Source organism: Ursus americanus, chromosome 2 (assembly GCF_024610735.1).
Source record: "Ursus americanus isolate L20-20 chromosome 2, mUrsAme1.1.p, whole genome shotgun sequence".
In the NCBI taxonomy this organism is placed as follows: domain Eukaryota; kingdom Metazoa; phylum Chordata; class Mammalia; order Carnivora; family Ursidae; genus Ursus; species Ursus americanus.
This window is the reverse complement of record NC_142128.1, coordinates 38,334,239-38,348,109: the sequence shown is the minus strand read 5'-3', so window position 1 is coordinate 38,348,109 and position 13,871 is coordinate 38,334,239. Positions and strand designations below refer to the sequence as shown.

The window sequence follows — 13,871 nt, the reverse complement described above, 5'->3', positions numbered from 1 at the left end:
TTTCCTTTTCAAGCAAAGAAATGAAGGTTCAGAGCAGCCCCTTTGCTGAGGTGGTAGACCCACATGGCTGTGATGGGGCCCGGGGCTTGCGCAGGTTGGGGGCAGGCCTGAGCACCAGCACGCCCTGCAGATGGCCAGGGCCTTCTTACCTCAGCCTCAGGGCAGAAACCTCATGTGAGACGTGTTTCCCTTTTCTCTTTTTACATTCATGAAATGTTACAAAATATGAATAAGAACATGAAGTTTTATAGCTCACCTGTGTTCCCAGCTTGGTTTTAATCAGTGTTAACTTTTTCCTTCCCTTATATACATATTTTTAAAGGTTCTATTTATTTATTGGAGAGAGAGAGTGCGCGTGCGCACGAGCATGTGTGCACAAACGGGGAGGGGCAGAGGGAGAGGGAGAAGCAGACTCCCCACTGAGTAGGGAGCCCAACATGGGGCTTGATCCCAGGACCCCGGGATCATGACCTGAGCTGAAGGAAGTTACTTAACCGACTGAACTACCCAGTTGTCTCCCCTTGCACTTTTAATTTAGATTTTTTGTTGGCAGTTTCTGTTTAAATTATGGAAGAATTGTGCCCTCGTGATAAAAATCTTCAGCTAGGAGGATAGTCCCCAGTAATTCTAGTACTCACAGATCCTCTCAGAAAGAAGAAACTATTTTGAAAAGAACCTTGGGTGTTCTGCACAGTTACTTAAAATAATCAGGTAAAAGAAGCAGCTTTCTCTCTTTATCTCAGTTTTGCTTCGTGGACATTTATCTTGACTAGTAAATGAGGCCTTTATTTGTGAAACTCCCCCTTGTCCATGGGTCTGCACAGCAGGTAAAAGTAGGCACCATTCATTCTGGATGATGCACTCCTTTTTTTTTTTTTAAAGATTTTTTATTTATTTATTCAACAGAGATAGAGACAGCCAGCGAGAGAGGGAACACAAGCAGGGGGAGTGGGAGAGGAAGAAGCAGGCTCCCAGCAGAGGAGCCTGATGTGGGGCTCAATCCCATAACGCCGGGATCACGCCCTGAGCCGAGGCAGACGCTCAACCGCTGTGCCACCCTGGTGCCCCTGGATGATGCACTCCTGATGTTGAAAAGCCCTGGCTGTAATTCTCGTCATCCCTGTGCCTTTTGAACCCAGGTGCCAGGGAAAAGCACCATGAGCAGGGGTCTCCTTCCTGGCGCGGCGTGGAATCCTGCAGCTCTGGGTCTCAGATTATATGTGCTACCCTCAAGGTCTTTCTCATCACTCCTGAAATAGAGACCACTTAAAATTAGATTTGCGGGGGAGGGTGGAGGACAAGCGGCCGTTCCCAGGCTGGGCAGGATCTGCACTTGGCCGAGCCTTGCCCTGGAGAGTGGGGAGGCCCAGCCTGCTGCTATCTGGTCCCCTGGGGATGATCTTGATGTCCAGATTAGCCCTGCTGTCGGCCCGGTGAGGTGGAGGGATGTGTCATGCCTTGTTCCCTGGAAGAGGGATACTCCCTGCCCTGTGCCCATAAGGAAGCCTGCGCATGAAATGTTGAATTCACACAACAGAAAGATTTCCTAAGTACCCGCTTCAGAAAGGATCCCATCAATTGTTAGTACTTTCTTAGAGTTTTTTCCTGTGAAGAAATTTAACATTTCATAAACACATAACCTAGGGAGGGGTTTCTTTCCCCAGCCCCTCCCCATCACCCCCCAGTGCTTGAGAACAGTCCACACAGGTGCATTCCTCCAGAAAGATCTCTGAGATCTTTCCACTTGAGCACATGTGATCCAGCCCCATTCTTCTTAATCACTGCAGGGTGTTTCACACAGTACTTTCCCAGGAGCACTGGTGAGTCTGCTGGAGAAATCTGTAATAGGATGAACCTGGCCTGTGGCCTCAGAAGGGCTCCCCTGGAGGCCCAGGGATCCCCCCAGGAGTTGGGCAGGTATCCATCTGCACTCTGGTCCTCGAGCCATCCTTCCTGCAGGTGTCTTAGGAGGGGCATCTTCCGCCTCAGCTGGCCGTGGTGAGTGGGGGCTGCCCCAGCTTCCCAGCCGACTGGCCTCATCAGGCATGTGGAAATTGGTGCTCATTTGTGCCCAGGAATTGCTTGTGTAGAAATCTCTTTTCCAGGTTGTGCTAAGACCTGTTGGCTTTCTGTCCCCAAAGTACAGTGTGAGTGCAAGCCTTAGGTGTGCTACTGAGAAAGGCTGCCAGGAGTGGGACTGAACCGTGGACGGGAGGCACGGCATGCAGGAGGCACTGTCTAGGGGCCCCATGTGCCTTAGTTTCCTGTGCCCTTGATGGCAGGGACAGTGTTTACCGTACCTGAGCACAGTGTCAACTGAAATGTACGGTCACAGTTATTTGAAAAAGCCCAAATTCAGGGCGGCTTTTTACAATGAACATATATTGAGAACATATTCTAAAAATTGTTTTTTGAAGGAGTTCCCAGGACTCACTCGAGGTATTATTTGCTGTTTCTTTCTACAACTTGTGAGGGTTACATTAGTGCAAGATGTCCCTGCGTGTATACTTCACTGCACCATGGAAACTTAGCAGCTGATCGAGAACCTTCTGAAGGCATTTGATTGATCTATGCATTTGCTGTTTATTAGAACACATTAACTTTATCGTTGACATCCAGCCAAATTTGTTAGCACAGGACCAGTGTATTTTAATGTAACTTCAGATATTTAAATGTAATTTCATGGAGCAGGTTGGCTTGTGTGGTCAGCCACAAGGTGACTTGTGAGAGTCGATGTTACACTGAGTGTTTTTTGTCTTCTCTTCCCAAACCAGGTTGTCCTGGCCCGAGAACTAGCAACCTCAAGGGAATATGCTAGTAAGTACTAAATCCGGGGGGCTGTATGTTTGGGATGCAGGGTAGGGTGTGTGTTAGCACGTGGCCGCCAGGCTGCCAGCACCTGGAGGTTCTGTGCTGATTTCAGGGGTGGGATGCTGCTCGTCTCAGAGACCACAAAGCCAGTGGGTAGGTTTTGTGAAAAACTTTAAATTGTACCAGTTACCTTTATGACTTTTATTTTTAATTTTTTTTTAATCATTATCAATCGTAGTAACTTGCTTCTCTCTTACTTTAAGTTAAAATTCTAGAGAAACGTCACATTATCAAAGAAAACAAGGTCCCGTATGTAACCAGAGAGAGAGACGTGATGTCACGCCTGGATCACCCGTTCTTTGTTAAACTTTACTTCACATTTCAGGATGATGAAAAGCTGTGTATCCTTTGAACAGTCAGAGCTTTCTGAAATCACACCAGTGACCCCTATACTGTTTTGGAATCATGACCCCATTGTGTACTTTCACAAGTCCTTCCTTCCCTGGAAAGGACAAGGGTGGCATATTCTAAATACAAATGAATTCACATCACTTTGCTTTGAGAGCCCCTGGGATTGCTGACGTTCACTGAAGTAGAATGTTACTTCAAAGGAAATCATCACAAACCTTTTTGAAGTTTTTTGTTCATAAGCATTGTATCTAAAGGATTGTTACTGTTTTAACTCCGTGATTTATTCAAAGTCATTCCCTTATTCCTGTAACTCAGAAGCAGGGAAATGAGGGAGGAAGAAGGATCTTGGGCATCCAGGGCCCCTCTCTGCCCTCTTTGGCCCAAGGCTGTAGGGTTTGGTTGGAAGGGACATCTTTTCCAGGCTTAGCCCCCAAGTGAGAAGTCCAGGGAGCCACCCACAGGAGCCCAAACTCTTTCCCACAGTACCCAGAATGCTGTCCTCCCCAGACCCTCCAGGCTCCCTCCTTCCTTCCCCGTGGCCCCCGCCCCTGTCTGTTCTCTGCCTGTGGATAGTTCTGATCACCCAGTGCCTCTGACTCTCCATCAGGGCTGTCACACCCCACTGATCGCTTCTTCTGAGGACCTCTTCTGCTTCTTGATTTCTCCACTAACCCCTGGAGCAGTGTTTTTTTTCCCTCCTTTACCTTTGCTTAGGGAGCAGGACAGGCAGGGCACCATGGTCGCCAGGGTAGGCCACACTGTGTCGTCTGCCCATCACGCAGCCTGGCTGGCCAGTTTCTCCTCACTCCACAGCCCTTTCCTGTAGTTTTTCCCAGCCAGGAGTTCCCCAGCTCCTCTGTGCCTCAGCCCCTCTGTGCCCCAGTAACTCTGTCCTCAGTCCCATCAGATGCTCTTCTGGTTTCTGCTCCACTGAGAGAGGTTGGCTGTCAAAGGGAGTTGCCTCGAGGCTTGTTCAGGCCTAAACCTCAGTCTTGGCCTTCGTTCTTTCCCTCCTGCCCTCGTGTCTCCTCAGCTTCCACCCCTGCCCCAGGAGCTGGTCCCCGTGAGGGCTTGGCTTCCCCATCCACCCCCCTCTCGCCCAGGCTTTCCCTGACTCTTTCTACACAGATTCTTCTGGCTTAGAACTGTGCTCCACTCTGTTCCCCCTTCAGCACCATTTTCTGGCTCCTTCAACTGTCCGCTGAATTTGTTGTTTTGCTCCTCGAGAAGTTCTTGTTGAGTGCCGGTGATGGGAATATGCTGGTGAAAAGGTGAAGAAGGCTCGGCCCTCATGAAGGCTGCATCCCGTGGAGGAGTTAGACACACCCAGACCAGCAGTGCCCGTATAGTAGACTTGAGGGAGCAAGGGCGGTGAGGGCAGGTAAGAGGGTGAAGGACAGTGCTGCTCTTGGAGATTGGTGGTCTGCGGGCACGTGGACTTGGGCCAGAGACCTGGGTGGAGTAAGGGCTGGAGTGCTCCTGTGCTGGTGGAGTGAAAAGGCTCGGCAGGGGCCGGCCGCTCTTCCCCTAGCGGCCGACAGAATTATGGATTTTCTTCTAAGTGTGTAGGGAGCCGAGGGGCTAGGGTAGAGCAGCCATTTGCTGTGATGGTGGCTGGTGCCACGCTGAAGGCTCTTGCGAGGGGCCTCAGGGTTGGGGTGCACAGGGGTGCAGTGACTGAGCCAGAAGGCACCGAGGGAGAGGCCAGGCTGGAGGCGTGTGCGGTGTTGGTGTTCAGTGCGTCTGCGCGTGCTGGTGCTGGCAGAGCACGGTGAGGAGTCAGGGCCGTGTGCGGACTGAGGGCTGGGGGGCGTCAGCAGGCTGGGAAGAGTTCTGAGGCCTGAGCCCTCGTGACCCCCACACAGAGACTGACACGCAGGAGGCAGGCTGTTGCCAGTGAGCGGAGCAGACAGACCTCGGGGGCCCCAGGGCCAGCTGATTTCAGTGAGGGGTGCTTGGCGGCCAGGTCAGGTGCCGCGGAGTGGCCGAGTATCTGGGGCCTGGGTCTGCCCTGTGGAATGGCCCTTGTACTAGTTGTTCTGGGGTGGGGAGGGGGTTTCAAGAGAGAGAGGTGAGGAGGTCCGGGCAGCACACACAGTGGGTTCTGCCCAGTGGTTCCACCTTCAAGGGGGAGCAGTAAAATGGTCTCGTAGCCAGAGGCATGTAGGGCAGAGAGGGGGCTCCTCATTGGTTTGTTTAGGGTTAGAGAATGTATGCTTCTGCGTGGCTGCAGCATCACCCCGTCCCCGCCACTCTGCCGTCACTGCTTGTGGCCCCTGAGGACACTGAGGAGTCCTCTTCATGGCTGCTTACTGCCTCTCTCACCTCTGAGCCACCTTGATTGGCTGCTCATCATTGTGTGTTCCCTCGTGCGGCTCGGGGACAGGAGTAGTGCTCTGAGCCATAGGAGGCTGGGCTCCACTTCTGTACCTCCATGGTTTCGTGACCTTGAGTCAGTGGCGTAACCTCTCTGGGCCAGGTTCCTCTGCCAGTCATAGGCATTGAGCTTACCGGGCTCTGTCACAGGCCTGGTCTTTGCTCATCCTTCAGGAATTCACCCACTTCATGGAAGAGAACAGCTTCCTCCTTGCCGCCCTGGGCCTCTGGCCGTGCTGAGGGAGGGAGAAATGTTCTAGGAGGTGAAGTGGACTGAGGAGGTGTGAGAGAGTACTTCTGGGGATGAGGAAAGTATGTGGGCTCCAACACGGGCTTGGAGCTAGGACCCTCAACAGTTGTCATGTTCAAAACCTTTGGTCACCTTCGCTCCACAGCTGAGCAGAGAACTAGAAGTGTCCTTCACCCAGGAAACAGGAACTCACGACGTGGTCAGATAAGGGGCAAACCCTGTGAAGCTCAGAGAGGCGCTGTGCCGCGCCAAGGCCGAGCCCCTTCTGGCTGCTGCAGGCTCCTAGGCATGCCCGAGTGCCGAGCTTTGTGGCTGGTCCAGGTGGGGCTCCTGGCCCGGCTGGCGCTGAGGTCCTGCGTTGGGGTCAGACAGGCCGCTGGGGAGGAGGCCACGGACACCAGCCTTCCCTGCAGAGCAGACAGAGCGGGGTGAGCTGTGAAGGGGTCTGGCTGGGACCGTTTGCATTCCCTGCAAGCAAGGTGTGTTTTTTTGCTTCAGGTTCCTGTTGTCCTAGTTGGAAGGGCTTGGGTGGCCACAGGTGGGGCTGAATGAGGGACAGGTTTGGGCAGCTTTGGTCACTGGTCCCTTCCATCCTGGGCTCATCCTCACTGTCTTGCAGCATCAGACTCTCTCCTCGGTGGGAGATGGCAGTGCCCTGGCGAACAGAAGCCAGACGGAAGACCTTGAGTGCAGGCCACCCCTTCCTGCCCTCAGAGCCACTACCTAGAGTAGTGAGGACTCTTGTCACTGTGTCCCTGGCTGCTGGGGAGCCGTGAAGTACCTATAGGTTTCCGTTTATAGGTGCAGTTGTTTGGTGCTTCCAAGAGGAAGCCGTTGTATGGGATCCATTATTGTTCCAGTCTGTAATCCTTTTGGGAAGGGAGAATGGAAGCAAATCACACCACAGTGGTGTCTGAAGGAAAGATGCTGTGTTTCTCGCTTCTCACCCCAGCGGGTGGCCAGTAAATTGATAGAATCAAGAAGATAATGAAATGGTATTCCTCTTGTAAAACTTGTTACTTTATACTTGGACAGGAGCATGCATTCGAGAAACCTTTACATGAATTGACTCTTAGCTCTCCGTGGAATACAGTTGGTGCTCAGTAAATGCTGTGTGTCCACTGTGGTGAGGGTTTGGGGCTGAATTAGGATGGAGGGTCCCCTTCCCCCTGCTGAAGCCTGCCAAGAGACATGTATGCCACAGGCTCTGGCCACTCTGTCTAGTGGCTTCCCTTCGCTGAGCCCGTGAGTACCTTTGGGGATGGTGGGGTCCAGAAGGAGCAGTCGGGCCGAGGGGTGTGTGTCATTGTATTCTCGGGGAGAAACCTATGCTGGGGCTTGGTCCTGGGGCTGGGGCCAGGGAGCCCTGTCAGCCCCAGCAGCTGTGGGTTTGATCACGACAGGTGATCTTCAGCCGACCTGAAGAGGGACAGCTGTCTCAGGCCTCGGGTACCATTGGTTTTCATTAATTAAAAATATTTCTATTGGGCTGTAAGTTTAGTTTAAAAAAATGATTTTGTACTCTTCCTTAACAATGCAATATTTAGACTTTGGTCTTAGTTATGCCAAAAATGGAGAACTACTTAAATACATTCGCAAAATTGGCTCATTCGATGAGACATGCACCCGGTTTTACACGGCCGAGATGGTGTCAGCTCTGGAGTACTTGCATGGCAAGGGCATCATTCACAGGTACCACGCCAGCGGCCTGTGGGCTTTGCTCCCCAGGCCTCGGGTCAGCTCTGTGGGATTTTCTGGAGGGGTGGGAGGCCTCCTTGTGAGAACTAAGGAGGAGTTGACGTCCCCCGGTGCCAGGTGAAGTTGGCCGCCAGTGGCTCTCTCGGCCGTCCTGACTGGTGGTGCTTTCGGTCCCCGCCTTGTGGCTCGCATGTGTGCTTGTTTCTGATCTCAGTTTCCGTGACCCTATGATAATGTCAAATCGAAAGTGTTCGTATGAGCTCTTTTGTTGTTGCTGTCACGGGTGGTTTTTTATTGTGGTGAAATACACATAACAAAATTTAACATTTTAGTCTTTTTTTCTGGTTTTATTGAGAAACAATGAACATTGATTACTGTATAAGTCAAAGGTGTGCAACATGATGGCTGATTTATATATATTGTGAGATGATTACCTGACCACAGTAGGTTTCAAAGATCTTCCTTTTATGGGTTAAAAATGATGGATTACACTTTAATAACAAGTGTATTGAAAATGACAGGTGCATTTATAAAGTGATGCAGTTTGAATGTACTCATTAGATGCAGTTGATATTTGTTCAGTGTGAACTTTTTAGACTTGCATTCTTGGTTGTTAGTCCATAAAGATTATAAGTATTTAATCAGTTCATTTGTTTTCAGCAAAACTGAGAGTGTAATAATGCTGCTATTTAAATATTTCATCTCAAATGTACAAAATCTACTTTCACAGGGACCTGAAACCCGAAAACATTTTGTTAAATGAAGACATGCACATCCAGATCACAGATTTCGGAACAGCGAAAGTATTGTCCCCAGAGAGTAAGCAAGGTGTGTGAGTGCCCTGTTTCCAGCATGTCCCCGTTCGGTGCTTAAGATCAAAAACAGCTTCTTAGAAATGTGTTGAATGGCCTTGTATTTGTTGTCAGTGACATGTTTGTCATAGCTTTGCTGTCGCAAAGTAGACACTTAAGCTTTCACAGGGGCAGGCCCTGGCTTCCGTGGTGGCTCTGCCTGAACCCTGGGCAGTTTGCACCTGGTCTGGTGGGTGGAGGGAAGGCTCTTCCGGGTGGTCTTTGGTTGGTCTGCCAGCCAGTCTGCATGTTGGTGTCCCAGGTCCTTGTGAGCACTTGGGAGTGTCCACTACGGCTCACCCTCCCTAGTCCTAGAAGATGCCACGGTGCCACGTTTGTTCCTGGTCTTCTGTGCAGGAGCGTGGGGTCGATGGAGTCAGCTCCCAGCCCTACGTGTTGGCACTGTGGGTTGCAACTGTGAGAGCGCCATCCCTATATCCCAGTACCTGCCATCTGGCCATCTGTCTCCGCAACTCCTCTGTGTAGTTGATCCAGGCACGCTGATGATAGTGAGGTTCTGTGAGATCACAGAACAAGTGGGGGCTGATGTCTAACCTGCTGCTTGAGTGCACATTTATAATTACAAACCCTCGTGATCACTGTCCCCTGGGGTAATTCCTGGTGTTGGTTTAGGTATCGTGACCACTGTCACCTGAGGAGGAGGAGCTGACAGTAAAGTGGGCTGGAAGAGTGCCTTTGGGTGTCCTAGCTAGCCAGCGGGGACCTTGGAATTAATAAGGGACCTTGAAAATGAACCTTGAGTCAGGACAAGTGTCCCAGACAGAGCCACCCTGAGCCTGGCCCTCGAGTCTGGGGCAGTGTGCTCGCCTCTGCCAGGGCTCGTGGGGACCCATGAAAGAGAAGGACTGGGTTCAGAGGGAAGCACCCACCTCGCTACAACTGCCCTCCTGTGGAAGAGGGGAGCCTGAGCCCCATGCAGCAGTGGGAGAGCCCTCCAGCTCAGCTGGGCAGGCCTTCTCTGCCTGAGGTTGAACTGAGGCCTCTTTAGTGAGCGTGCGCAAGCAGGGCGGCTGCCGGACTGATGCCTGGGGTCCCCTCCTCCAGCTGCGCCTGGCTGGGCCTCTGTGAGTTCTCTTCCACAGGGTATCTTACCTTTGCTTCCCAGGTGTTCTTGCAGCCCTGTGTTTTCACTCTCAGGATTATTGTGAAGATTCTGTCAGGTAGTGCCTCGATGTTTGTGCAAACACTCATTGAATCGCCAAGACTGCATCTTGGATTTGGGAACTTCTCAGAGAATCCTAGGGCACCACCCTTTTGTGGCCAAAACAAAACTTGCCATCAGGGAAGATACTCTTATTTCTCAACAAATTTCTGTCCTGGTGCCACTCACCTGCCTTTTGCAGCTCCCTTTCCCCCTTTCCCACCTTGGGGAAGTCCTCTAGGCACTTGTGAGATGCCCTGAAGCCTTGATCTATTTGACTCATTCCGGTTGCATAGTAACGTTGTATTGGCCGGCAGTTGTGTTTTTGTGGATACAGTGTAACCCATAGCCATAAGCATTGCCCATGACCCGGGTGCACTGGACAGGAACTTGGGGCTGCTGCGGCCCCATTCTTGTCTCATGTGTGACTGCCCGTGGGGCCCCCCAGTCAGCCTCAAGAGTCAGCCCCCTCGCCATCTGCTCTGTCCCTTTTTGCTCTACGCGCGTTCCCTTTAGAATCTGACGCTTGGCACGAGCTGGTCCTGTTGCCTTGTAGCCATTTAGAAAACAAGAATTTAAATGCATTGGTGAAATAGTGAAATGAACCTGCATTTCTTTTTTTCTAGAAGTCTGAAAGTCCTTACACTGTAAACCAGGGAGACTTGCTCGTATATATGGATGAGTTTGGCTTTTTTTTTCCTTCATAGGGAAAGAGGGAGAAACATGTATAATTATGTGAGTGATTCATTTTAGTGACTTGCTCTCACTTTCTGTTTAAAGTAGTTCAGAATCTTAGAATTTATTCTTGTGTTAGCTTTTAACTTTTGTACAGAGATGGTTTCCCAAAGACATGTTAAGCTTGCAGAGAGCAAGCGTTGGTGGGAACATAGCCCAGGCTCCTTAGCTGTACTGTGTGCATGAGCTTGTTTCACCCTCCTGGCAAGAGGCAGGTTGTCTGTCTTCCCAGACCTCTGTCCCTGTGGGTCATTCCTGTGTCTCTCTCTCACTGCTTCCTATGGGGTTATAGTGGCCCCCTGGTTGTGAGGGGCAGGAATAGGAAAGAGCCAGCTGTTGAGGAGGGTCTGTGGGATTGATGAGGACTTCCTGGCACAGAGGACTTGTGACTTCTAACCTCACCTAACAAGGGTCCCACAGACCTATTCAAGTGGGGGCAGCTTAATCATGCAGAGTAAGGTCCTTGTCGGTGGCGGTGTCACTGGCCTTTGCCCTCTTCGTAAGCGGTTTGGGGAGCTCAGGATGCCACAGAGGTTCAGACTTAGGGTTTGTGTCTTGAACTGTGTAGGCCTTTCTGGTATGCATCCAGATGTGGAGGTTCCAAACAAGAGGGGAGGACTGGCAGGTGTTGGGGGCAGGTGACGGGAGAGGGGATGGAGGGGGAGGCTGCAGAGCCTAAGTCAGTTCTGCCACTCACTCCACCTTTACCTTCTGTGGATGGCCATCATCCAGACCCTCAGGCCAGTACTGACTCCCCTCTCAGTGTGCTGTGGACTCTGGACCCTGCTCCAGTGCCTCTGCCTCGCCCCCAGTGTTGCATGAGCAGGACAGCTCCACCCACCCCAAAAGCAGAGTTCACATGTTAGAGGAGAAAGTCGAGTCCCTGTACTTATACCACCAGATACAACTCTTTACATTGAGAAGTGGTTTACTCTGGTCTTATCAATATTGGTATTTGTATATTCATAGCTCTGATACATGGAGTTGGTTTTTTTTTTTTTTTTAAGATTTTATTTATTTACTCGACAGAGATAGAGACAGCCAGTGAGAGAGGGAACACAAGCAGGGGGAGTGGGAGAGGAAGAAGCAGGCTCATAGCGGAGGAGCCTGATGTGGGGCTCGATCCCATAACGCCGGGATCACGCCCTGAGCTGAAGGCAGACGCTTAACCGCTGTGCCACCCAGGCGCCCCCCCCCCCTTTTTTTTCTTTTTAACACAGTACTTGCTTTTTGGAAAATTCAGACCATGCATGTGACCTGATTTCCACCATCATCGATTTGTTTTTCCGGTAAATATTTTAGTATTTAACACTAAAATATAATGTTTCTTTTGAAAAATACAATTACAATAGCAAACCGTTTTCATACATAAGAAACTAACAGTAATTGCTTTATGTCTCAAAATACTGTGTTAAATTTCCAGTTGTCATAATTCTATATCATAATTTTTTTGGTAGTTGTCTACTTGAATCAGGATTCAAATAAAGCTCCACATTGGGCTTAGCTAATTTCTTTCTTACATTTCTTTTTCACTCTTTATTTTTTCCGTTGCAGTCTGCTGAAGAAACCAGGTCATTTGTCTTACAGAGTTTCTTGGAGTTTCCTGATTGCACCTCTGTGGAGTCATGTAACAATGCTCTTGTCCGCTCTGTGCGCTGGAAATGGGAAGTTGGACCTGGCCCCTTGATCACATGCAGATTCAGGCTTCTCACACCAGAGGCTGGGGTGTGTTCTCCATTAGGACACTCATAACAACCCGTCATCTCTCTCTGTGATGTCAACAGCCCTTTATAGCCATGATGGCCTAGATCCATTAATTCTCTAGAGAATGCAGAATGATCATAGTTTAATTCTTTTGTTCATTGGCTGGAGTTCTTTAAAGAAAAACTTCCCCATAGCAACTATTTGGTTAACTGTAGTGGTATTGACTACGGAGGAAAAACAGGATGAATGCTTGCTTTCCTTTCCCCTTTATTTGCCACTTGTGCAAGGCTTGAACTGGTTCACTGTCATCCTTCAGTGTTGACAAGTTCATCAAAAACATGACTTACCCCTTCCTCACACCATACGCAAAAGCTAACTCCAAAGGTAACTTGGATAGAGCAGAGATGTGAACGTAGAATGCAGAAACTGAAACTCTTGAAAGGAAGCGTAGGCGTAAATCTCCATGACCTTGGGTTAGGCAGTGAGTGGTTTCTTGGATACGCCACCTAAAGCATGAGCAACAGAAGCAAAATAGACTGCATCCAGTTGGGAGACTTTTGTGCTGTGTTACTATTCAGAAAGTGGAATGGGAAAAAATATTTCCAAATCATATATCTTAAGGGACTTACACCCAGAATGTATAAAGAACTCATAACTCAAGAAATAAAAATGAAATAAAAATTTAAAAGTGGGCACAGAGTCTGAATAAATGTTTCTCCAAAGGAGACAAACAAATGGCCAATAAACACATGAAAAGATGCTTAAGGTCATTGGGGAAATGCAGATCAAAAGTACACTGAGTTACTGCTTCTAGGACTAGGCTGTGATCGAAATGACAGTGACGCCAAGCCTTAGCAAGGGTGTGCAGGAACCGAAGCCCTCATGTTCCGCAGATGGGAACGTGAAATGGTGCAGTCGCTTTGGAAAGAAGGCTGGCAGTTCCTCACCAGGTTGGCCACAGTCACTTTGTAACTCAGCAGTTGTACTTCCAGGCCCACACCCAAGAGAACTGGAAACGTGTTCACAGAAGAAAGGTGTACAGGAATGTTGAGAGCAGCTTTATGTGGTAGCCGGAAAGTGGAGATAACTCAAGTGTCCCTCAGCTGGTCGTGCAAATGTGTAAACAGAATGTGGTCGGTCCTCACAGGGGAATATTATTCTGTCTTTAAAAAGAGTGGCGTTCTGGTACTGGCAGCATCGATGGTCCTTGAAGCCTTGCACTGAGTGAAGGCCTGCAGTGGGGGTGGGAAAGTGGAGGAGTGGTCTGGGGGTGTCGTCATCACAACAGTATTAAGTCCTCTGATCCCTCAGCATGGGGTATCTTTTTATTTAGGTCTTGTGATTTCTTTCAAAAATCGTTCATAGTTTTCAATGTATAAGCTTTGTGCTGTTTTTAGCAAATTCCTAAGTATTTTATTTTTGAGGCTTTTGTAAGTGGAATTGTTTTCCGAATTTCATTTTCAGGTTGTTCAGTGCAAGTATATAGAAATACATTTCATTTTTGTGTCCTGATTTTGTGTCCTGCAGCCTGGCAGGATTTGCTTCTTAGTTGTGATGCTTCTTTAATGAATTCCTCAAAACTTGCTGCGTGTAAGATAAGTCATCTGTGATTCAAGATGGTTTTACTTCTTCCTTTCCACTCTGGATGCCTGTTATCTCTTCTTGTCTACCTGTCCTGGTAGGACCTCCAGGACCGTGTGGGGCGTCCTTGTCTTATTCCTGATCTTAGGGGAGAAGCTTCCGTCTCACCATCAAATGGGACACTCGCCGTGGGGTTTTCCTAGACGCCCTGATGAGATTGAGGGGGTTCCTTTCTATTCTTACTTTGTGACGTATGTTTGTCATGAAGGAGTGTTGGATTTTTATTAGAATT

General features: G+C 49.5%; 1 protein-coding gene across 2 annotated transcripts in view; it reads left to right on the top strand.

Annotated features, from left to right (window-relative positions):
* Positions 1-13,871, top strand: part of PDPK1 (3-phosphoinositide dependent protein kinase 1) — a 73,812-nt gene that overhangs the window by 30,791 nt on the left and 29,150 nt on the right. For both annotated transcript variants that reach the window (XM_045784719.2, XM_087853372.1), the window contains exons 3-6: positions 2,775-2,817; positions 3,075-3,212; positions 7,396-7,540; positions 8,277-8,374. In XM_045784719.2, coding sequence (XP_045640675.1) covers positions 2,775-2,817; positions 3,075-3,212; positions 7,396-7,540; positions 8,277-8,374 — 424 coding nt within the window. The remainder of the gene's footprint in view (positions 1-2,774; positions 2,818-3,074; positions 3,213-7,395; positions 7,541-8,276; positions 8,375-13,871) is intronic.